The sequence below is a fragment of the Littorina saxatilis genome, linkage group LG17, assembly GCF_037325665.1.
Source record: "Littorina saxatilis isolate snail1 linkage group LG17, US_GU_Lsax_2.0, whole genome shotgun sequence".
NCBI classification, from domain to species: domain Eukaryota; kingdom Metazoa; phylum Mollusca; class Gastropoda; order Littorinimorpha; family Littorinidae; genus Littorina; species Littorina saxatilis.
In genome coordinates, this window is record NC_090261.1 from 11,365,085 (window position 1) to 11,390,476 (window position 25,392).

General features: G+C 42.0%; 1 protein-coding gene across 3 annotated transcripts in view; it reads right to left on the reverse strand.

The window, feature by feature from the left end:
- Window positions 1–25,392, reverse strand: part of LOC138952491 (xanthine dehydrogenase/oxidase-like) — a 63,685-nt gene that overhangs the window by 19,914 nt on the left and 18,379 nt on the right. For all 3 annotated transcript variants that reach the window (XM_070324174.1, XM_070324175.1, XM_070324173.1), the window contains exons 3-23: window positions 24,280–24,337; window positions 23,059–23,155; window positions 22,217–22,325; window positions 21,841–21,967; window positions 21,062–21,123; window positions 18,430–18,555; window positions 18,056–18,142; window positions 16,261–16,405; window positions 15,645–15,812; window positions 14,794–14,870; window positions 14,339–14,432; window positions 13,742–13,854; window positions 13,254–13,435; window positions 12,804–12,966; window positions 11,766–11,976; window positions 9,435–9,613; window positions 8,800–8,919; window positions 5,551–5,769; window positions 4,958–5,021; window positions 3,988–4,057; window positions 1,193–1,280 (exon numbers count right to left, since the gene is read on the reverse strand). In XM_070324174.1, coding sequence (XP_070180275.1) covers window positions 1,193–1,280; window positions 3,988–4,057; window positions 4,958–5,021; window positions 5,551–5,769; window positions 8,800–8,919; window positions 9,435–9,613; window positions 11,766–11,976; window positions 12,804–12,966; window positions 13,254–13,435; window positions 13,742–13,854; window positions 14,339–14,432; window positions 14,794–14,870; window positions 15,645–15,812; window positions 16,261–16,405; window positions 18,056–18,142; window positions 18,430–18,555; window positions 21,062–21,123; window positions 21,841–21,967; window positions 22,217–22,325; window positions 23,059–23,155; window positions 24,280–24,337 — 2,559 coding nt within the window. The remainder of the gene's footprint in view (window positions 1–1,192; window positions 1,281–3,987; window positions 4,058–4,957; window positions 5,022–5,550; window positions 5,770–8,799; window positions 8,920–9,434; window positions 9,614–11,765; window positions 11,977–12,803; window positions 12,967–13,253; window positions 13,436–13,741; window positions 13,855–14,338; window positions 14,433–14,793; window positions 14,871–15,644; window positions 15,813–16,260; window positions 16,406–18,055; window positions 18,143–18,429; window positions 18,556–21,061; window positions 21,124–21,840; window positions 21,968–22,216; window positions 22,326–23,058; window positions 23,156–24,279; window positions 24,338–25,392) is intronic.

A 25,392-nucleotide genomic window follows, 5' to 3' on the forward strand; every position in this document is an offset into this window, starting at 1 on the left:
AATATAAATGTTTGGAATGTCTGTGGTGTGAATGTTGGTTTCTGATCTATCTCTGGCCGATTCATAGATTCAACCTACAAACTGCGACCTCATCTGTGATCAGATGGCCAAGCAATGCGTGAAATCTTTTATTCTAAAGCCTTATGGCTCGTTTCGACAAGCATTAAACGGATGAAATTAACCACATGCAGTTTATTCTTCAGAAAAATGCACACAAATAATGGGTTGGGTTCGGTGATTGGTACATAAACGTCTTCCTCGCGATAGATTCGCTTATTATTTTGTCTTATGAAGCCGTCATCAACACGAACACAATGATTGCAGAAGCAAACTCTGTACCTACACGACCGAGACACAAGACTGATTATTTCACAGCTGCAATGAGAATAGAGAACAAAGACGTTTTGGGTAAGCTTACGGAAAATTCCGAACAAAAGTAAATGACGTCAAAGTCTCCTTCGCTTTGCGTGTAACTTTGTCATGACGTATTTTTGTGTGACGCGTTCGGCTGTTCTATCAGGTCAATGGCTGCGTGTTGCCCCGCCGGTGTGAACTCCTCCTGCGGCCAAGTCGTTTTTGTGGTTTATTTCGCATTTAGGTCCCAGGTAACATTATGAAGTTTTAATACGATCAATCGGACCTATTATCAAGTTAGTGTATCAACTTTTGAACGAACTGCACCCAGTAGTTTCCCAGCAATAAGCTGTTAAGTGGAGAAAGACAGACAGACACACAATTAAAGTCTGCTGAGCCCTAGTACTAGCGTACTCGGGGATAACATACAATTTATTCCCCGTTTCAAGAGTCCTTCCTTTCTCAGACCTGATTTGTTCAGATTTTTGTTTGTTCATAACATACAATTTATTCCCCGTTTCAAGAGTCCTTCCTTTCTCAGACCTGATTTGTTCAGATTTTTGTTTGTTCATAACATACAATTTATTCCCCGTTTCAAGAGTCCTTCCTTTCTCAGACCTGATTTGTTCAGATTTTTGTTTGTTCATAACATACAATTTATTCCCCGTTTCAAGAGTCCTTCCTTTCTCAGACCTGATTTGTTCAGATTTTTGTTTGTTCATAACATACAATTTATTCCCCGTTTCAAGAGTCCTTCCTTTCTCAGACCTGGTTGGTTCAGAGACAAGGAGGTCTCGAAAGGGAGGTGCCATTGTAGAAGAAAACGGGTAGGACGTACCCGGTATTTGCCCAGATAGGGGTGCCTGGTTCCGGTCATCAACATGTCCTCGTCACGCTCCAGTGTACAGCGCACGGGACAGTTGTGTCTGAAGATACAGTGACAAAGGTCTATCTTTACTAGTTTATCAGGTGTTAGGGACGACAGACGGTAAAGACAATACAAAATACATTTTTTCAGAGATTAAGTTTTTCGTCAAAGCAATGTGAAGCAGAAAAGTGCAGTAAAATTGAAAAATGATGACGAACTTACCTGAGTAAGTGAAGTCTTATTGTAGTTTTATCGACCACAATGAGAGGAAAGGCGTTCTCACGTGACCCATATCTCTCGGAATTGTGGGAGATAAGGCCCCCCAAAAAATAGGTCTGTTTACGGTAACATAGGCCAAAAAAATAGGGTCGGTAGGTCGGGATTTTTTTTTCTTTTTTCCCAAAAAACATATTTTTACGTTATTTTGCCTTTTTTTTTCTTTTTTTTTTTTCTCTCCCCCAAATGCCAAAAAAAAAGTCTAGGGTCGCGCGAAAAAAATAGGGTCGGTCGGGTTACCGTAAACAGACTATTTTTTGGGGGGCCTAAAACCAGCATACAGAACTTACAAGCTGCGCGTAGAATGTAAGAATATACAGGACGTCATTTGGCTCTAGGCTTTTGAGCAGAAACCCCAAAACAGATAGGCTGCTTACGTTCCAAAACTCAGAATCAAATTTACATTCAAATTAAAAGTAAATGTAACGGTTTGTTTGTCAATAATAACCTACAATTCTTGTTTTTTGACACCAAACAATTGTGTGGTGAAACTTTAAGTGTCACCCACACACAGATATCAAAAACGGCATTTTGTGTCATTAGCTCTGAGAAATGAAAAGAAGGCAACACAGAGACGTTTGTTGCACCACACTTTGAAGTAATCCCACACTTTGAAGTAAATTACTTCAAAGTGTGGGGATGTGCCCCACACTTTGAAGTAAACCCATTTTTTACTTCAAAGTGTGGGGGGATCTTCCCACACTTTGAAGTAAACTCAGTTTTTACTTCAAAGTGTGGGGGGATCTTCCCACACTTTGAAGTAACTTACTTCAAAGCGTGGGACTTTTGCATCGCCTGTTTGAGCCTGATGATTTTGTCAAAAAAAATGGCAAAGTCTTTTGGATGAGTGAACAGAAAAAGTGAGCGAGCCAAGAAACATAGTGATGTTTGTTATCAGGCTTTAAGCAATGTCCCATTGTTGAGTGTGACGAAAACTCGTAGTGACGATTTTAAAACATATGTTGGGTCACGCATGGTCCAATCTTACATGGTCCAATCTTACATGGTCCAACCTTACATGGTCCAATCTTACATGGTCCAATCTTACATGGTTCAATCTTACATGGTCCAATCTTACATGGTCCAATAATATATTGGACCATGTAAGATTGGACCATGTAAGATTGGACCATGTAAGATTGGACCATGTAAGATTGGACCATGTAAGGTTGGACCATGTAAGATTGGACCATGTAAGGTTGGACCATGTAAGGTTGGACCATGTAAGATTGGACCATGTAAGGTTGGACCATGTAAGATTGGACCATGTAAGATTGGACCATGCAAGGTTGGACCATGCAATGTTGGACCATGTAAGATTGGACCATGTAAGATTGGACCATGTAAGATTGGACCATGTAAGATTGGACCATGTAAGGTTGGACCATGTAAGATTGGACCATGCAAGGTTGGACCATGCAAGGTTGGACCATGTAAGATTGGACCATGTAAGATTGGACCATGTAAGATTGGACCATGGAAGATTGGACCATGTAAGATTGGACCATGTAAGGTTGGACCATGTAAGATTGGACCATGTAAGATTGGACCATGTAAGGTTGGACCATGTAAGATTGGACCATGTAAGATTGGACCATGTAAGATTGGACCATGCGTGACCCAACATGTTTTAAAATCGTCACCACGAGTTTTCGTCACACTCAACAATGGGACATTGCTTAAAAGCCTGATAACAAACATCACTATGTTTCTTGGCTCGCTCACTTTTTCTGTTCACTTATCCAAAAGACTTTGCTATTTTTTTTTGACAAAATCATCAGGCTCAAACAGGCGATGCAAAAGTCCCACGCTTTGAAGTAAGTTACTTCAAAGTGTGGGAAGATCCCCCCACACTTTGAAGTAAAAACTGAGTTTACTTCAAAGTGTGGGAAGATCCCCCCACACTTTGAAGTAAAAAATGGGTTTACTTCAAAGTGTGGGGCACATCCCCACACTTTGAAGTAATTTACTTCAAAGTGTGGGATTACTTCAAAGTGTGGTGCAACAGACGTTCCTGGGATTTAATTTCAATGGCAAATTGGGCAAAATGGACATAAGAGTTCGGTAATTTTCGGAAACCTAACAGCACAGCTCTTTCCGTGTAAACAGTTAGGCTCAACGACTCAGATCTGGTCATGAGATAAGACCATCCCTCATTTAGTCACATACCAAAAATCAACACCGTGACTGCTCGCTGTGGTGATTTGGATTTTTATTCAATGAATTAATTTGGCTTTTTTTTTAAATGAATTCTTCTAAAAAAATTTCCATTGTGCACAGAGAGCACCAAGGCAGTTCAATTTGTGTATGTGACCAAATGGGGAATGGTGTCATCGCATGTAAGAGCCCTTAAGTCCTTGGTGTTACCTTTTTCCCACCTTGAAAAATTTTCAAACTGAAGATTTTTTGGTGATTTGAAAGAAGTTTCGGCGTTTCGCCGACTGCTGATATCAAACGACATCCCTGGAATGGATCTTACAGACACTTACTTATTAGCTGCAACTGCGACGGGCAACGCGTGCATGGCTGGCCGAGTCTCCTTCCCGCCAAAAGCGCCACCTGGTGGACAGATGTAAGTGTGTATACATCAGTAATGGTAAACATTATGAAGCCGACAAAATGTAATCAAAAGGACTACTGCGTTGTACTGGGTTTATAAGTTCCACCCTCAAACCAAAAAAACCCTGTCGTCTGTGTGGGTGTTTCCAGGTGACCCACCCCCTGTAATGACAAGAAGCACTGCAAAACAAATAGTGGCCTCTTTCGTCGCCAGATCAGGGCATTTAGACAATGTGCCTCTTGAGGACAGGCATACAGTCAATTCTGACTGTAATGGACATCACTAATAGCCTAAAGGGATCGAGGCTTGGCACAAACACTGTCCAAACACGCGTATTCGAGGGCTTATGCTGCATGCAACATGACAACGCAGCTTTGCACACTGCCTTTGCGACAAGAGAGATCTTGGCTTCACAGGGAGTACTGCTGTTGTCGCATCCACCCCATTCTCTGGTCCTGTCCACATGCTAGTTCAGCCTATTATCTCAATTCAAGAAACACCCTCGGAAACACGGTTTGAGAGCCCTGAAGACTATGCCCGAGCCTTCACGAGTGTCAAGTGGTTCCTGGCCTGCATGAGCTCGTTTGAGAGGATGGCCAGTGGGGTATCGGCTGGGAGAGGGTTAGTCTAAAAAATGGCCTAATTGAATTGCTGGTATGTGTTTCCGTTTCTGAGTTTCTAAATAATTATGGAACAGCCTACGTACATAGAGAGGGATAATGCGTAGCATTCAATCATATTGGCTGACACACGCAACTTTCTATTCCTTTGTGTTCACCTAAGCTCCAATCCAACTTCTAGACATTTTCCAAGAAACCCTCGTATCTAACCAAGAAGGAACACAAGACCAGCACAAAGACATGTGTCGTTTTAAAGCCACCGAGAATTTTAAAACCTACCGAGCCGTCGTGCTCGAACTTTCACCTTGTTGAATGGAAGTCCAAGAGCTCCTGCCACAGCACTCTGGAACAATGAGAATTGCAAATCAATAACCGATACATCTAAATTTGTTTTAGAAGACACTGCAAAAACTCCAAAGAGCAATAATGTGGTGACTTAACAAAACACAAGACCAAGTGCACACGGTAAATATCCTGTAATCCATGTTAGAGTTCGGTGGGTTATAGAAACACAAAAATATCCACCCTGCTTCCCCCGAAAGCGGCGTATGACTACCTAAATGGCGGAGTAAAGACGGTCATACACGTAAAAAGCCACTCGTGCAATAACATGGGAGTGAACGTGGGAGTTTTAGCCCATGAACGAAGAAGAAGAAAAAACATTCCATCAACTAACATTTTTTTTTCATTCTGGATTTTGGTGTACTTGGGAGTTCCAGTCCATGAACTAAAGAAGAAGAAGAAGAAGAAGAAGAAGAAGAAGAAGAAGAAGAAGAAGAAGAAGAAGAAGAAAAAGAAGAATATTCCACAAACTGGTAGATGGAGCCCCCCCCCCCCACCCCCTCCTCCTTATTTTTCCAAAAGAGATGTACCTGTATGAAGGCTATACTCTGTGTGGAGCAGGCCAGCTCCATGCCTCCGTCCTCTGTGGGGTAACCAATGGTGACCATGGGCTCCAGGTAAAAGTGTTCCTGTGCCTCCACGTGCAGCTCCCCCTCCAACACGCACTCCGCTCGGGACAGAGCCTCCTCCACGTTGCCATTGGACACCAGCAGGTTCAACGGGTAGAACGACTTCTTCTGGATGGCGTCCTGACCGGAACAAACAAAAAATCACTTAATTCTTTTCTGGTTTTTTTCTTCTCCAAATGTTCATCATTACATTACTTAGTATCATTTGTGTGTGTGTGTGTGTGTGTGTGTGTGTGTGTGTGTGTGTGTGTGTGTGTGTGTGTGTGTGTGTGTGTGTGTGTGTGTGTGTGTGTGTGTGTGTGTGTGTGTGTGTGTAAGGCGCTTAGAATAGAACTATGTTAGGATTTGCGCCATATAAATACCCTTGTTATTATCATTTATAAACAGGTTTGGTCAACATGACAGCAGTGGAGGTGATCGTCGTATCAGTCCTAACTGACACTGCACTACTAGTTGACGAGCCGCAGGAGCGGCGAGTCATATGGTCTCGGCTCGAAAGCTGTCTGTGGAGGCTGCGTGCTATAATTAGCTGACCTGCTGCGCGAGCAGTCACTGCAGAGTTTTGAGATAACTTTGTAACACGTTTTATTTTATGCTCCTCAAGAATACAACTTTGGGCAACGTGCCACGTAAAACTACACGCAACAAGGATTCAGTAGGTACCAAACATGCCTTGGTCAGAAGTAGAATGTAAATGAATCTTTATAAAGAAGTAGGCTACTTCAAACGACAGCCACAGCCACGGTTGGGTTCACGGCATCAAACCGATGCGACTCTCCGTCATATCATACACGTAATCAATCAAATAGATGACTAATAAACATGTAAACTACATGTATACGTCTATGGTCGGACATAAGAAAGGAGAGCTTCCCCCGGGCCTGTGCATGTGTTGTTCGTTGTGCGTGTGTAAATGTACACAACAAACTGACGACAAAACTGAGACAGACCTCTTTCGCTTCAGTCTTGCAGAATTTAAAGACGAATACAGGTAGAGCGTGCATTATACTAACTGTTTGGTAAAAGTATCAAACGTTTCTTTTTATAAATAAGTGGCAGGCTTACAGGAATACAAAGAGGCGCAAGTTGAAAGTAATGGATATATCTCTGGAAGATGCCATCAGTCCAAGTAGTCAAATGAAATCAAAGATGACAGAAACAGAAGTTTTCCATACAAATGTTGGTGTTTCAAAGGAAGTTTGCATTCTTTCAGATAATGATATAGACGAGGTGGCTGTTTGTTATGAAGTTTCAACAAGCCAACATTCAAATGATTTTACTTCATCTACAGATTTTCTAAATTCAGCACTTCATAACTGTCATTATGAACTTGGAATCAGAGAGAGACCGTCTTTCCATTGTCATTCATGCCATAGATTTTTGTTTCAGAATCAATGTTTCACATGGCGTTCACAAGAGAGCATGCGAAGTTTCCGACAGTCTTTAGGATTTGTAAAAAAGGCCGTGTTTTGCTGTACATGCAAAAACTACCTGTCAAAAGGGAAAGTGCCTAACAGATTGCAACAACATTCCTATTTTAAGCTCAGCCACACGCCGACATGGAAGTTCAATGGTACTTTCAAACTTTTTCTTCTCTTCGTCGTATTTGATTTCTTTCTATTTCATAAGTCGAGTGCATATGATTTCGGCTCGTGTTCATCGTGAGATGGACTTAGTTTCTTGTTAAAAGCTCAGTTCGCACTATCTGAGAAACGAAGGGAAGTAAGCGCCCCAAATGCATACGACATGTTCAAAAGAGTAATTGAGAGTAATGCGGAACCAATCTCCTGGCATTAAAGAGAATAACAAGCATTGACATGAACAAGCGACTTTAATCCTCTATGTAAACGATTTGGCTCACCATCTTAGAACTATGTACACTTTTTACTATGTAAACGATTCGGTTCACCATCTTAGATCTATGCATGTACAGTTCCAACCATGTAAGATATATGTACACTTTTTACAATGTAACGATTTGGCTCACCATCTCAGATCTATGTCCACTTTCTACTTGGTAAACGATTTGGCTCACCATCTCAGATCTATGTCCACTTTCTACTTGGTAAACGATTTGGCTCACCATCTCAGATATATGTCCACTTTCTACTTGGTAAATGATTTGGCTCACCATCTCAGATCTATGTCCACTTTCTACTTGGTAAACGATTTGGCTCACCATCTCAGATATATGTCCACTTTCTACTTGGTAAATGATTTGGCTCACCATCTCAGATCTATGTCCACTTTCTACTTGGTAAACGATTTGGCTCACCATCTCAGATATATGTCCACTTTCTACTTGGTAAATGATTTGGCTCACCATCTCAGATCTATGTCCACTTTCTACTTGGTAAACGATTTGGCTCACCATCTCAGATCTATGTCCACTTTCTACTTGGTAAATGATTTGGCTCACCATCTGAGATATATGTCCACTTTCTACTTGGTAAACGATTTGGCTCACCATCTCAGATCTATGTCCACTTTCTACTTGGTAAATGATTTGGCTCACCATCTCAGATCTATGTCCACTTTCTACTTGGTAAATGATTTGGCTCACCATCTCAGATCTATGTCCACTTTCTACTTGGTAAACGATTTGGCTCACCATCTCAGATCTATGTCCACTTTCTACTTGGTAAACGATTTGGCTCACCATCTCAGATCTGGCCAGGCTTTTACACGGGATAGGGCCATCCCTCCACTTGGAAACATTCCCAAAATGAACATCCTGACTGTTGTGTGAGCAGAGTGGGACTGTTTGTTGCGAATTATTTTCTGATAAGCAACTACATTTTATAGCTAAGCTCGGTCGGATAGGAGACAGTGAGCAGAATTCTGTTCACAAGCAGGACTGTGCCTTTACAATTAAGGATCAAAATAATCACGATATGGACACTGTTTTCAACATAGCGAAAGGCTCACTCGAGACTAATGGGAAGGCCGTGAGTTCAAATCCTGGCCGCAGCTGCCTGGTGGGTTTAAGGATGGAGATTTCTGAACGTATGTGCAGATCACCTAGTGCCTTATCCCCCTTCGTGTGTACAGAAGAAGAAGAAGAAGAAGAAGAAGAAGAAGAAGAAGAAGAAGAAGAAGACGAAGTATCACGATGCTGATGTCGCCAGCATGCATTCTGTTCTCACTCACAGCTATAGTGATGATGGGTTCCATGACGTCATACTCTACGACAACTGCTTGTGCCGCTCTTTGGGCGTTGGCTAGTGTGTCCGCCAGAATGGCGCCAATCACCTGCCCTTGGTGCACCACCTGTCAACGGATGGGAAAAAAATGACATAATCCATGATTAATCAAAATAATCACAAATCAATCATCTAATCAATCAGTAAGCAAAGCAAGCAAATATGCAAACAGTAAAAAAAAAAATCACAAAAAAAATCAAGCAACTTGTCAATAAATATATCTGCCTTTGTGATTGCCGATCTACTCAGCAACACATCTGCTTTAGCCTTGAGCAAAGCTTTTGGGACGACAGAAAACCCGAACTTCAGACCCATCAAATCATTCACAAATTACTTTCTAACATTTCTCAATGTTTAACATCAAGACGTTTGTTCACTGTGTTCAGCTATTCTACCATCAACTGATCTACTGCAGCCTGAAGGCGAACTCGCAAAGGTAAGGTAATTTGGTAACGTATCATTACAATCCCGTGAGGCTAGCCTCATGGAAATTCAGGTTGCGGTCTACCTTTGGAAAACGAGCTGCCATTCCATGACAAACAAAACACTGATCCCAGGTACTAATGAAAGGTCCCCACATACCTCTTTAGAGGCAAAGATTTCCTCGTCCTTTTCTAGCAAGCCCCAGATGTTGCTGCCCGGTACGTCAGTGTGTGAGAGATAGTCCACCACCCCTGGCATAGCGAGGGCCGCTGATGGGTCAACCCTGACAAGCTTTGCCCGCGCCTTCTTACTCTGTACCAAGCCAAGGTACAGCTCGCCTGGAAACGATGGACACATTTTCATTTTTCATTTCTTGTATTGTTGGTTTAAACAGTGTTTTATTCAACAACTCATGGATATATCTATATATATATATATATACGACTAGTGTCTGTGTGTCTGTGTGTCTGTCCGCGATGCACGGCCAAAGTTCTCGGTCGATCTTTTTCAAATTTGGAGACCGTATTCAGCTACACCCCGGACACAACCTCATCGATGAGATATTTCAACACGTGCTCTCAGCGCGCAGCGCTGACCGATTTTGGTTTTTCTGTAGATCCACTATATCCATTCCCAGTAACTCTTCCTTATCTTCTCCAGTGTTTTGTTTTGCGCATTTATTTCCCTTCCTTCGTGTGGCGTCAATCCATATTCCCGTTACTACGTTACTATTTTTAGAAGGTCACTGCACGTTACTATTTTTAGATCTCCCTTCCTTCGTGTGGCGTCAATCCATATTCCCGTTACTACGTTACTATTTTAAGAAGGTCACTGCACGTTACTATGTTTAGATCTCCCTTCCTTCGTGCGCCGGCGAAGCCGGCGTACACCCGACAAAGCCGGGTCCCAGGCACAGCATGGTATTCGGCTCTACTTCTTCCCGGCGAAGCCGGTACCCGGCGAAGCGGGTTATCATCTAGTATGATATATAATACTAACTTTTGTATTATGTTTCCCCATTGCCGTTTCGGAATAAATACACTGGCAAAATAGTGTTGTATTCCTTATTAATCGTGTCAAAGGACAGAGAGATTGAGAGTCCTGGACTAAAGAACTCTGAGGAAGTTCTCTGAGCCCTTCACAAAAACACTGATGCCGTACAGGTTCGATTATTTTAGTAACTTTGCGTCGGTAGCGATCTGGCAGAACATATTCTTAAAACAGTACTGACGATACGCATGATCACGGATATTTTTAGTGCGTCCCGAGACCCGCGTTTTTATATTTAGTCAAGTTTTGACTAAATATTTTAACATCGAGGGGGAATCGAAACGAGGGTCGTGGTGTATGTGCGTGTGTGTGTGTGTGCGTGTGTGTGTGTGTGTAGAGCGATTCAGACTAAACTACTGGACCGATCTTTATGAAATTTGACATGAGTTCCTGGGTATGAAATCCCCATACGTTTTTTTCATTTTTTTGATAAATGTCTTTGATGACGTCATATCCGGCTTTTCGTGAAAGTTGAGGCGGCACTGTCACGCCCTCATTTTTCAACCAAATTGGTTGAAATTTTGGTCAAGTAATCTTCGACGAAGCCCGGACTTCGGTATTGCATTTCAGCTTGGTGGCTTAAAAATTAATTAATGACTTTGGTCATTAAAAATCTGAAAATTGTAAAAAAAAATAAAAATTTATAAAACGATCCAAATTTACGTTTATCTTATTCTCCATCATTTGCTGATTCCAAAAACATATAAATATGTTATATTCGGATTAAAAACAAGCTCTGAAAATTAAATATATAAAAATTATTATCAAAATTAAATTGTCCAAATCAATTTAAAAACACTTTCATCTTATTCCTTGTCGGTTCCTGATTCCAAAAACATATAGATATGATATGTTTGGATTAAAAACACGCTCAGAAAGTTAAAACAAAGAGAGGTACAGAAAAGCGTGCTATCCTTCTTAGCGCAACTACTACCCCGCTCTTCTTGTCAATTTCACTGCCTTTGCCATGAGCGGTGGACTGACGATGCTACGAGCATACGGTCTTGCTGAAAAATGGCAGCTACTTGACTAAATATTGTATTTTCGCCTTACGCGACTTGTTTTTTTTTTTAGATTAAGTGCGATTGGGACCCCCTCCATGAATTTCCAGTACGTGTGTTTGGCTTCCAATGCGTAAAGGAATCAGGGATGCACAGTTTGGGGAGCCTTGCATCATGAACAAAGACAACTCACCACCCCCCCCCCCCTCGCTTTTCCCCTGCTAGTTTTGTCTTGTTCTTTGTTTGGTTTGCGTTGACTCTGATTTTGATCCAGATAGTTCTATAGTATATTAGTAATGTTATGTTCGACATCATAATTGTGTTATTCTCTAACTGCGTAGGGCACGTAATATAAGCGTTCGCTCGAGTTCGTCTCCCTTTTGTTTCTCGTTTCAGTATTGGGTCTTGTCTGAATAAAACCTTGTTGAAACCAACTGACCTTGCCGGGGGGCGATGTCATTGGTGTACTGAGCCTCCCCAGTGGCCTGCTTGAAGGCTGACTCGTGCACCACGGGGAGACGCAGGGCACTGTTGGGCGACAGCGACTCGGGGGACACCTCGAACCACTGGAAACCCTTCACCGGACCTCGTTCCAACGGCTGGGTGGCCACCCGGTCACTCGACCTCACTGCGGCCACTGGGGGCTTGGCCTGGTCAAGTAACGGTATACAAAAAAAAATCAGAACCAACAACTCCCCACCTCCACCCATCAATACAAAAAAAGTGATAGAATGTATAAAAGAGAAAAAGGCACAGCAATAGAAACATCCATGGCACTGTACACTTTATGTTCATACATTGTTACCTGCAATTCTAGGCTCTGACGGATTTAATACTACCGGTAATGATGATAAATAGCTTTTCTCTTGCGCAAGTCCCATAAATACCGGCACGGTGGGCCTAGTGGTAAGGCGTCCGCCCCGTGATCGGGAGGTCGTGGGTTCCAACCCCGGCCGGGTCATACCTAAGACTTTAAAATTGGCAATCTAGTGGCTGCTCCGCCTGGCGTCTGGCATTATGGGGTTAGTGCTAGGACTGGTTGGTCCGGTGTCAGAATAATGTGACTGGGTGAGACATGAAGCCTGTGCTGCGACTTCTGTCTTGTGTGTGGCGCACGTTATATGTCAAAGCAGCACCGCCCTGATATGGCCCTTCGTGGTCGGCTGGGCGTTAAGCAAACAAACAAACAAACAAACAAAGTCCCATGAATAGCTCCAAGCGCTTTATAATTACTATGGCAAAACACAAAGAAGGGAAAATGTACAAAGTAGTAAAACTAGGCAAAGTGAACGTACGTAACACACATAGTATAGTACCACAGTAAGAAAATATCTTCTGCAAATGTGTCATGCGGTCCACAAGCAGCCCTACATCTTCAAATATTTCGAACAAAATTACAGTAACAGGAGGACTGACTTCGTCGAATCAGACATTTAAAAATATATCGACCAAAATCATCAGTTCACAGTGCTTATACCTGCTGCTGAAGTTTCTGTTTGACTGTCAGGTAGAACTTGAAGAAAAAGCTGACAGTCAGCGAACGTCTGTACTCAGTGGTTCCTCCTGGTGACCCAGGGTCAAGGGGCAGGTCAGAGGTCAGCAACTCACAGGCTTTGTTCAGCAGCTCCTCGTTCCACGTGCTGTTGAAAAAAGCCACTGACGATAAGTCAACGAAACAACAACAACAAAATCCGCTGATGTCCATGTGATTTTTTCTTCTTTGATTTTTATTACGGTTTTCTCTTGTATAAATATCCGAGGAATAGCATGTCAATAACATTCAATCTGAATGTTATTGAGATGCTATTCCTCGGAAATTCTTCATCTTGATCAATTTTTTTAAAACATTTTGTAAATATAGGCCAGATTATACAGAATCCACATTAGTTTCCAAGATTTAAACCACCACAGAAAGGTCTCCGCTTACAGTCCTTGGAGCTGTTTCATGGTGGTGGTTGCCATGACAGTGGTGGGCCCCATGCCCCCAAAGGCCAAGGACAGGTCAAGGACTTTTGCAGTGTCGTCAAGGACAACGCGCATCCCGGCGTTGACAACGGAGATGTCGTCCTCCTTTCTGTTGGCTTGCTTGTAGCCAAGGAAGTACTCGTTCTGCAAGAGTGACGGATTAAAGACAATGACCATGTATATAATTATCGGAACAGACATACAACTCACTTGTTTACATACAACTATGTGCACGTGCAAGTGCCTTCTCCATTTAAAAACTGTGTCTTTTAATGCTTTATACATTTATCCGCCTTGAAAAGTCATTCGATTTGAGATACGGATACATGATGCATACGTGAGCGGACTTTTAACAGATAAAACGCAGACAAATACCTTTATTATTGTAAAACATATGCTTGATAAAATCGTCTATCCTTGCATACTGCATCCAATAAAAGAGGAAAATACCTTTTGGGAGAAAGGGATGAGAACAGACAACAAGATTTCGTTGGGAAGAACCGCTGTCTGTCTGTATCCCTTGAAGAAGGTGTGGTCCATCTTCACCTCTCGTTGCTTTCCCTCTGCACACACAGTGCAAATATTTGTGCGAAAACTTATTGGGATTGCTTAAGATAAGCACTGTGCTTGAGTGCCAAATCCCAAATGCCATATATTGTTTATGTCACGATAAACATTAAATAAAGTCTTGTTTAAATCAGGACCTATTCAAAACGATAACGACGGAAATCAGTACGAATATTGACAAGGAGGTGAAAGACAACACGCGGGAAACGAAGAATGGAAGTGGAAGACGGGGAGGGCCACAACGGCTAAAAGCAACAAAGATCAAGATCTTGAAGAAAAAACATATGATTAGAATGAAGAAAACAATTGCAACAACTACAACACAGCCTAGCTGATGCCGATATTTTAATGACCATGTTAATGCAAGAGCAGCGCTAAAGGAGACAGACAACACAGTGTCAAAGGAACCAATAGCAACACCAAACACCATCACTACTACCAACATCACCAACACGTAAGACTGACGAGGCCAAAGCCTACCTGTTGACACCAGAGTGAGCGTTGCCCCACACGCCAAGAGAAGCGGGTTCAAATCCGAGATGGGGCTGGCAGTCATGATGTTCCCTCCTACGGCCTGCCACCACACAGAAACACATTGTAATAAGGTGGACTGAGAGAAGGAGTGGATAAAACAATGTAAGACCCAACAAAGAGCATACAATTTCTACGAATTACAATGTGATGCTGTCAGGACGGGTAGCACCGCAGTCAGTGATTTGAATTGTTGTAACTCGTCCTGTTTGTCGTACGATTCAACTGAAGATTGACGCGGATTTTCCCGGTTTTTTGGATTTTTAACAGATACAGAAAGAAAGACAAAAAGGTCATAGACACAGGCCAACAGAGAAGGATGTCATCCCGTTTACAGTTCCCAAAAACAGACTTGTTTGAATTGGTGTTGCTCTGTACAGCAGGGATCCAATGATTCAACTTACAGCCACGTTGCGGACTTGATGTCCCGCAAACCAGCGCAGCATCTCCACGAAGGCAGCAAACACTCGGAACTTGTCCTCTGTCAACACACACACATACACACGTTTTCACCTTTATATGTTGACTCAATTTACCATTCCCAAAGAAAAGCGAGAATCGCTGAAGTCTGTGGTATTCTTACAACACGAGGGCTGGTTTCTTCTTTCTGCTTTTCAGACCCGCACCTTGTGTTGAAAAGTTTTGTTTTCTTTATTTGGTGTTTAACGTCGTTTTCAACCGTTCAAGGTTATATCGCGACGGGGAAAATGGGAAAGAGCCACTTGTTAATTGTTTCTTGTTCACAAAAGCACTAATAAAAAAAATTGCTCCAGGGGCTTGCAACGTAGTACAATATATGACCTTACTGGGAGAATGCAAGTTTCCAGCACAAAGGACCTAACATTTCTTACATACTGCTTGACTAAAATCTTTACAAACATTGACTATATTCTACACAAGAAACACTTAACAAGGGTAAAAGGAGAAACAGAATCCGTTAGTCGCCTCTTACGACATGCTGAGGAGCATCGGGTAAATTCTTCCCCCTAACCCGCGGGGGGCTGTTGAAAAGTCAACGCCCCCCTTCCTCTCCCCTGTGCTCCCCATACTCCTGCTTAAAGAATGTTCTCTCGTTCTTTGAACACCCAACAGTTAAAATTGTCTGCATTCAGTTTGTAAAACAAGCCATGTCCTTCACGCAAAGTCTGCAACACAACCAAGATCCACTGAAACACGACGCAACGCCATGTCAATCTGATTAGTTAGCCCTATCATAGTTAGCCCCATCAAAAATAAATCTCAACACATATCTGACCTGGCAGTTCTTTGATGGCGTCCTTGAGAGCAGCGTCCATGGTTGCCAGGGTAACGGAGGCTCCCAGCTGGATGCCAGACTGCAGTCGCTGGACAGAGGTCAACTCCTGAATGTGGGTGGTGGTCACTAGTACTGGGTACTGCTGTTTCTTAAACTTCACTTCCACCCCTGAAAGAAAGCAGCCAGGCATCATTGCAGGACCTCGTGTTCTCAAGGGCAAACCCGCTGCTTGTCAGAGACCGTGAGGTTATGGAAAAAAGACCTTTTTGGAAACTGCTAGGAAACAATTAAATACTTGTGAAACGAAAACAAAATTAATGCGATCTAAATACTATCAATACTAACTCACAATATCACCACTACTAAATGACCTTTTATGACCTTGACCTTAGTCTTCAAGGATTTTGTTCAGGCATTCATTCCAGCGACTACCAAGAAAGAATAGAACTCCAAACTGACCCATTTCTGTGTAGCTGACCGCGGTTTTGCAGACGAAAACGTAATAATGCAATTTAAACACTATCTGTACTGAACAAGAACATCACCACCACTAAATGACCTGTGACCTTGACGTTAATCTTCAAGGATTTTTTTTAAATCCAGGCGTTCGACTGACCTATTTCTGTGTTGCCGACAACGATTTTGCAGTCGGGGTTGTGTTTCTTGATATCAAGGAGTTCTGCCAGAGACACAGGGCGGTACCAGCGCACTCGCTGTCCCACGAACACCAGAGACTGTGTGTGCAGTGTCGGGCCCTCCAGCTGTAAAGTTAACGGTTTCCTGTGTTATTTATTAAGTCATGCCAACAACTCAAACATAGAATGACCTGTCTGTCCGTCCAAAAACAGATACATAGACTCCTAACGTTCCATTATTCAGAATTAAAATAATAGTAACTGTAAATGCAACCTTTTGTTTTGTCCATAATTAATCGTTCCAATAACCAACCATTCTTTCCTCCGAAAGCGGCGTATGGCTGCCTAAATGGCGGGGTAAAAAACGGTCATACACGTAAAATTCCACTCGTGCAAAAAACACGAGTGTACGTGGGAGTTTCAGCCCACGAACGCAGAAGAAGAAGAAGAAGGCCAACCATTCTTGTTTTGTTGTCTGTCTGTCCGCTTATAAAGACTATTTGGTGGATGTACTTGTGAATGTCTTGTTTCTTCAAAAATTAAACGTTCCTTTTACTAACATTTCTTGTTTTTTGATTCTGCATTTTGGAACGTTGGCAGACTATCTGTTTATAGAACGAACAATCTCTGAAGAGTTCAAGTAGCATTGGATTGGATAAGATTTACAGTCCAGTGAGGTTACCCTCATGGAAATTCGGGCTGCTTTCTCCCCGGGGAAAGCGAGCTGCCATACATACGGCGCTACCCATATTTTTTTTTCCTGCATGCGTGTATTCATGTTTCCTGAGACTTAATGCCGTGTGAGATGGAATTTTTTTTACTTTATTCCAAGTCCCACGGGTATTTGATGGACATTTTTATCTATGCCTATATACAATTTTGCCAGGAATGTATAGCAAGGAATGTATTCAACCAGGGGTGGGACTCTCTTGTGATGAAAAAAGAGGAAATCCCTTTAATTCTAGGGGGGTTCGGGGGCATGCTCCCCCGAATTTTTTTTAAATGGTACATTAAAATCTGTGCAATCCGGTGCATTCTGAGACTAAAATTCAACTCGGTTGGATCAGGTAAAAAAGACATTCTCCTCACTCCCCCCCCCCCCTAAAAAAACCCATACCCATCAACCAAACAAAAAATACACTTTCACACACCAATGGTAACATTGTAATGGTAATGAAACATGTATTCATAATCCAATACTGGCAATAGTATGATTCAATGCATTGAAGCTCAAAATGACTATTAGTTATCAGGAGTTTTAAGTCAGCACAATTTAACTCTCAAGCCTCCAGTGTTCTGTTCCATCTTCACTTCTCTCCATATCATTCAGTCAACAAGTTATAAATACTGTGATGAAATGGGACGCGGAAAAATAGATAACTCCAGCGGAATTCGTAAGTTGTGTCCGCGGAAATCCGCGGATTCGCAGAAAAGTCCCACCCCTGTCAACAGACACAGGAAAGACAACAACGACATTGACACAACTACCATCACCACCCCCATCACAAGTCAGAAATCACACCACTACCACCTCCATCATGGCTGCCACTACCAGCACCACCATAGTGAAAGTTGAGAACGCGGCCAGGGGCATCACCGACATACCTTCACGACGACATAAAGTACTTGAGGCAAACAGTTTATAGCATATGCGCTTGCACAGCTCACAGTAATGCCTTAGATATATTGAATAAGTGCGTTGAAACAAATTAAAAAAATCTCTGACAACAAGAAAAATCTACTTAAAAGATAGATACATTACTGAATCGTACTTACCTTCAAGTACGGGGGGAAGATGGGTTCCTGTGACGGGTCGTAGCTAACGCCAGTGTGTTTTGTGCCGTTTTCCGAACTACCATTCAACTGTGTGTAAAAAACAAAGACAGTACATTGCAGTTATTTTACTCTGCACCAACACAACACTTGACGCCTGTGGCATTGCAAAAGAAAGATTCACCTAACGCTCAAAGAGTGGATCTGCACGATGTTTCATATTTTTCTACCACTTTTACTCATCAGGACTGTTTAGAAGGTTTGGTCACGTTAAACTCATTGAAAAAAGAAGAAACGAACCACCACCATCACCACTATCGCCAACAAGAACATCTTCGATGACATCACTTCACTAAAAAAATAAAACCTGTACTAACCTCATCGGTATCGTTGGGCACTGCGCCGTTTTCAACGGGCACGCCGTTCGATGGAGGGTGCCCGTTCTGGACACCGGTTTTATTCTTGTTTTGACAGCACTCTGCTCCCAGCGGGCACCCTCCTCCCTTTGAAAAAAAAAGAATCAAAAGTAACAAAACAAACAAACAACAACTGGACAACCACCCCCCCCCCCCCCATTGATAACAGAAAGTGAAAGAATGTATAAAACAGATACAGGTACCGCTATAGGTCCAATTCATTCTTCTTACTCGGCGTGACGTTATCAAATGGATCGGCTAGCTTTAGCCCTAAGGGGCACAACTCCGCTCATACTCTCTTCGCGCCGCCATATTGGATGCCGTCTTTGTTAGTTTTCTTCATTGCACTCTTGTTCTTTTTGCGTATTTCACTGTGTATGCAGACAAAATGAAGAAAACTGTGCATGCATGAGTCCAAAGGGGATCTGCCTTTTTAACACAACAGCACAACATAACAAGAAGAGCAAACGCTCGATCGAGTCACTTTCGCAGTTCTGAATATTATATGAGGCATCAGATGGACAGGAAGAAATTGCTATTCACAACACAATGAGTCACGTTCACATAAAATTTGAGCCCGGTCACTTTTATAGTTTCCGAGAAAAGCCCAACGTTAAGTTGTGTGTTGCCGAACAGAAAAGACTAGTTATCTCCCTTGTTTTTCTGATAACGTTCGTAAAAGGCTACAGATGTAAATACTTTGATGTAAAGAATAATCCTACAAAGTTTCAATCACATCCGATGAACTTTGTCAAAGATATAAAATGTCTAATTTTTCCTTTGACGCTGACCTGTGACCTTGAAAAAGGTCAAAGGTCAACGAAACCATCGTTAAAGTGTAGAGGTCATTGGAGGTCACGACTAAACAAAATATGAGCCCGATCGCTTTGATAGTTTCCGAGAAAAGTCCAACGTTAAGGTGGTGTCTACGGACGGCCGGCCGGACGGCCGGCCGGCCGGACAGACTAACACTGACCGATTACATAGAGTCACTTTTTCTCAAGTGACTCAAAAAGTAAAGCAAGAATACATTATTATATTCATTTATTTATTCTTTATCTCAAATTACCATGCAGACAGTGCACCAAAATTCACAAGATAAAGCTCTCAAGACAGGCAAATGAGGTACAATGCAGCTCAGGTAACTACTGCAAAGAATAATTTTCAAAGCATCCTATCCCAGTGTTCACTCTAAAGGCACAACCGATCATAGACCATTTATCCTGGACCGCCAACTAGCTCTCTCTCCGCTCTTTCTCTCTATTACGAGGTAGCGGCCCCTCGCATTTAGGAACGAAGAGAGGTACAGAAAAGCGTGCTATCCTTCTCAGCGCAACTACTACCCCGCTCTTCTTGGCCTTTCAGAAATCAGGGGGATGTCATATCCGGTGTCGATTGTAAACATGGACGAAGTTGCCGAGGTAAGTTCTGAAAATGCTAAAATAAACTCAGCTAAAGTGCATATGGAACATGTTTTTCGATGAGTTTTGTTAAGTTTAGTTTGGAGTTTTGGAAAATCCAGTTCATTGTCACCTCCCATTGTCACAAATAACTGGAGCGTGCTTTCTTTTCACTGTCTTTCAAACCGGACGCTAAGCGCCCCTGTGAAAGTCGAGCGTCGTAACCTCGAAGGGTCACGTGACGAGTTGGCGGTCCAGGCTATTTGGTCTATGAACCGATGGACAATTGTTGATTAGCGCACTGCACACAACAAAAAATAACCAGTTATAATCGTCTTCTCCGCTCAGTAACTTCCTTCCAGTTGTCACCCTGATGGTAAACAACTTTAGGGATCCTAAAGTGTGCCTGCTGACTGCAGTTTTTGGCCACACAACGTGTCATTTTCACTTTTGTCGAGTCGCCACCCAACGCTCAAGCACTGTCAGAGATCGTGCAAGGCATCCAACATGGCGGCGGATGACCAATTCCAGAGAGTTACGACCCGTGATTCCCATACCGCGCGCGCCGAGTAGAAATGCTGTTGATTACTTGAGTTTCTGCAATGGGCCTATAGGAACATCCGAGGCAATGTACACTTTGTGTTCATACATTGGTACCTACAATCCGAGACTCCTCTGATCAGAGGACACCTCCCAATAAAATGAACATCCTTTTTTATCAATAGACGATATTCGGAAATAACTCTGTCGGGTTCTGATGGGTTGTAAAAGAGTTGCTTTCCCTTGCTTTTCTTCCACAGAAACAATGAGGCAAGCTGCACGTGACATTATATTTTTGAATTGAAACAAAATGGGAAAGCATCTCTTCCACAACCCATAAACACTTGACAATTATTTACAAAAATCATATGTGTCATCTATCTGTCATCTATCAACATGACTGTCACTGTCAGAAAAGAATACTGTACATGTAATGTAGGCACACCCTTCACTGGTCCCAAGTGTGTTCTCTCTTACCAAAAGGTATATTGCAATTTGAAGTAAACTTCTAACCTTCGAAGAATGCTTTTTCGTGTACATTTTAAGTCGTTTATCTTATTGCCAAAGCATAGCAGTGAAAAGAGTGATACAGATTTGAATTAGCGACTGCTAGTAGTAATTATGCCTGTGCTTTTATTTGATTGATCGCTTACCTTTGTGAACGGTCTGTATGCATCAAGTATAGGCCGATACCCAGTGCAGCGACACAGATTACCTGAGGAGAGAATTCAATAATTAAGCTTTGCAGTTGTCTAGCTGTATATCTTGCTGCGTGGGTTGTGAATGGATGGTATAATCAGATGTCTATCTTACAGCGAACCCCCCCTCCCCCTCCCCTCCCCTCCGCCCTCCCCTCCCCCCTCCCCTCCCCTCCTTTTAAGACCCCCGATTTTAAGACCTCTCTCGTTTTAAGTCTTCGCTTTTTCTGATTTGCTTTTCATAACCATAAACTGTGTACATGTATTTCTATTGTAAGGCAAAAAAAAAAAAAAAGTCGTTTACGGTAACATAGGCCAAACAAATAGGGTCGGTAGGTCGGTATTTTTTTTTTCTCCAAAAAACCATATTTTTACGTTATTTTGCTTTTTTTTTTTTTTTCTCCCAAATGCCAACAAAAAGTCTAGGGTCGCGCGAAAAAAATAGGGTCGGTCGGGTTACCGTAAACAGACTATTTTTTTTTGGCCTAAGACCCCCTACTTTAAAAGACCTAATTTTCCGAGATTTCAGAGGTCTTAAAAGAGGGAGGGGGGGGGGGGGGGGGGGGGGGAGGGGGGTCCACTGCACTAACATTCTGAAGCTATTCGTTCTCCAATTTTCAGTTGGATATGAAAAAACAAACAAACAACAGAATTCATTTAAAAACTACAGAACAGTGTGTTCAGTACTGCTCTATTGATGATATAAACTACAATACGTTGTACTTTGAGCTTACCCTCAAAGACAGTATCGAGCTGTTCGTCGGAAGGTGTAGGGCTGTTACGGAGCAGAGTGTACATGGACATGACGAAACCAGGCGTGCAAAAACCGCACTGGCTCCCGTGTGCTGCTGCTATACGCTCCTGTAAACACACACAAAATTAAAAATGATAAAATGACGTGTGGATAAGCTGTCACTCTAGCACTGATAATTATTGCCAACTCAGTAACTGATAAAATCATTGATTTATTTTGATAATATGCACAGCGACCGTCCAATGAAAAGCGCAGAGAAAAATCTCTTTAGTCTGATAGTTAAATGTGTATGGTCACTCAACGTCTCACGTTACCTTTCCTCGGCTAAGTCTGGTGACCTCCTGGAGGATACATACCTGCACAGGATGAACACGGGTACGCAGGCTGCCGATCCCTTCCACCGTGGTGACAGCCATCCCATGCAGTGAGCACAGCGGCAACAGACAGGCGTTGGCACTGTAGTGTCTACACATTAGGAAAAATGAACAAAGTGAGTACAGTGAACAGTGAACATAAAATGACAGACAGGCGTTGGCACTGGATATGCAGTGTCTAACCATAAAGGATAGGGAACATAGTGAGAACAGTGAACAGTGAACATAACGGTTACAGGCACACTCTGGCACCGTAGACAGTGTCTCGACAAAGAAAAAGATGAACGCGGTGAAAATAGTTGCAGCAACACCTATGCTCATGAACGCGCACAGACACATGTAGACCACACAGAACTAACTACTTTCTCTCATTCACTACCCTCTTTTTCTCAGAGAAAGCAAATCATTAGAACTGTCCAGCAAAAGGACTGCTTCTCATTTACAAACAAATACAAGCAAGTAAGGCAGATAGCTAATAACAAAATCTAGGAAACAAAGGGAAGTATTCTTTGTATTAGACTTTTTCCTTTATTTGGTGTTTAACGTCGTTTTCAACCGTTCAAGGTTATATCGCGACGGATTTGTATTAGACAACAACAGTAATTGAGAGTAAACAAACAAACCAACAAACCAATTTACCAACAAACAAACACACAAACAAACAAACACAAATAAATAAACAAACAAACAAACAAACAGTTGTCTTAAATAAGCTAACATTATTCCTCCGCACACAACCTTGACAGAGATAAATATCAAACTGACTATCATCGTATAGTATGTGAACAACATGGGTATAATGGTTAGGACAATCAAACATTTACTGAGTGGTGTCGGAGTCCGGAGAATGGAAGGAAACCATGACGGTACAAGCTCCACAACCTCCTTCCCCACACCCCAGCTTGGTCCCCGTCAGCTGTACTGTTTTTGTTAAGACAATATTCGTGCGCCTATTGTTCGATGAAAGAACACTGACGCTGTACATTTTTTGGACAGAGATAAGATCTTCGAGTTGTCTGCTGGCCAAGTTTCGGGTGACTTGTAATCTCTCTCTCTCTGTCTCTCTCTCTCTGTCTCTCTCTCTCTGTCTCTCTCTCTCTGTCTCTCTCTCTCTCTCTCTCTCTCTCACACTCTCTCACTCTTTTTCTCTCTCTCTGTAATGTGTACATAGTACTGTGAATTCTGTTTTTCTGCCTTTTTTCTCTTTTTATTTTTTAATGTTTTATATGAATGTCCGTGTATGATATATGATCAGAGTAGTCCCTCTCTGGGCGAGTGCTGGTTGAAAAAAATAAAATTTGATCTGATTTGATTTGATCTCTCTCTCTCTCTCTCTCTCTCTCTCTCTCTCTCTCTCTCTCTCTCTCTCTCAAAGCCTTTCGGAATCCTATGTATAGACCTATTGATCAATTCAAAGCCCAGGGTATTGAAAGAGCAACACGGTCTTGAATACATTTTTCATTTACTGTCTTTCGGGAACACAGGTCAGTCAGTGTGTCTCGTTATTCAGCCAAAAAATTTCAACACAAGCCTGAGCTTTGAGGGCCGCGTTTTTATGTTCGTGTTTGTTTTGGAATTGAGATTGCGACTACATCTAGAGTTCTATTACCGTGCATGTCTTAACGCGTAGAGCTAAATCTCCTGAGGTTCATTGTGTCACAATGGTTCATCGTAACTGGCAGGGACTGACGTCTTGAGTTTGGCGTTGGCAGTTCACAAAACGTCAACACTTGCTTAAAAACGCTGTTGCCATTCATTTTTATGGCACAACTGCCGATTTTTTTTCTGTGCGGTTTGGAAAAAGTGTTCCTTATGATTGCCTTTAAAACTCAGAAAATTGTAAAAACTGTCGTGACTATTTCGTCAAAATTGCCGAAAAAAATAAATCCTTTTGGCACATCTCTGAACTGGTATACCATTCTGTAAAACATAGGAACTTTATGGCGCCATGGTATTGATCCAAATTGAAAGAATTACACCTGCTTGAAGCCTTCTCGTGCTATGGCAGAGTCAACTTGTACCGCTGTGTCCAGCAAAAAGGATACAGTCAGACCTCAGGTACTGCAGCAGTGTCAGCTCAGGCTCTGGGTTCTGTACAACATTCTGTGAGAGAAAATAATCACCTTGACAATCAAATAGTGTGTTCCCTATGTATCAGAAAAAAATCCCTTTATCCCTTTGTAAAAAAAAGAGCATGTATTGCTCATATAATTACCCTCGTAAATAGAATAAAATATCTTATCTTATCTTATCTTATCAGAAATTTTGATTGACTTGGGAATCTAGATCTCTAAGGCACCGGCCCTTCCCGTGTAAACCATTTCAGTTCTGCCCAGGCTTATATATGAGACAAGGCCATCCCCTCCTCTTTAACAAATACCACAACTCAACACCCCAAATGTTTTCTGTGCAAAGTGGAAACCCTTTTTTTAAGAATTTATTTCTGAAAGGCCACTATTGTCAATCTGCAAACTTAAGCCACCCCCCCCCCCCCCAAAAAAAAAAAAAAAATAAAAAAAAAAATAAAAATCACACTCTGCACATGAAGCAGTTAAGACGTTGATTTTTGGTATGTGTCTAAGAGGAGGGAGGGTCTTATCCCATGTAAACGCTTGAGCGGATCTGAGATAGTAAACCAGAACTGTTTTTACCAGAAGACTTGTGCCTTTAACAGAGACGCACTCTCCAATGAAGGTCAGCGTATTGACATCAACCTGAACGTAACAACGAAGGCCGAACAGGAAAACGTCTGAACCTGAGGGTCTTAATAAATTAGGATTAGGATAAGGTATCATAATAGCCCTTTGGGCTGACCTGCATGGATCAAAATCAACATTCGTCATACTCTTCATAATGGTAATATTCACGTTATGCGAACATTCTTAAGCGAGTATACCTAAAACCTTTTTAACAGAAATAAAGAAGATCGTTAGGCAGACAGACAAATATATAGACATATAAATAAATAACAAAACACATATTTAAAGAAACATGCTACTGAAATAAACGCCATTTAATAAACAAATGAAAGTAAATAAACGTCAATAAAGAAATCCAAGGACCCATCCAACCAACCAATCAGTAAATCAACCAATCAGTAAATCAACCAATCAGTAAATCAACCAATCAGTAAATCAACCAATTAGTGACCCATCCAA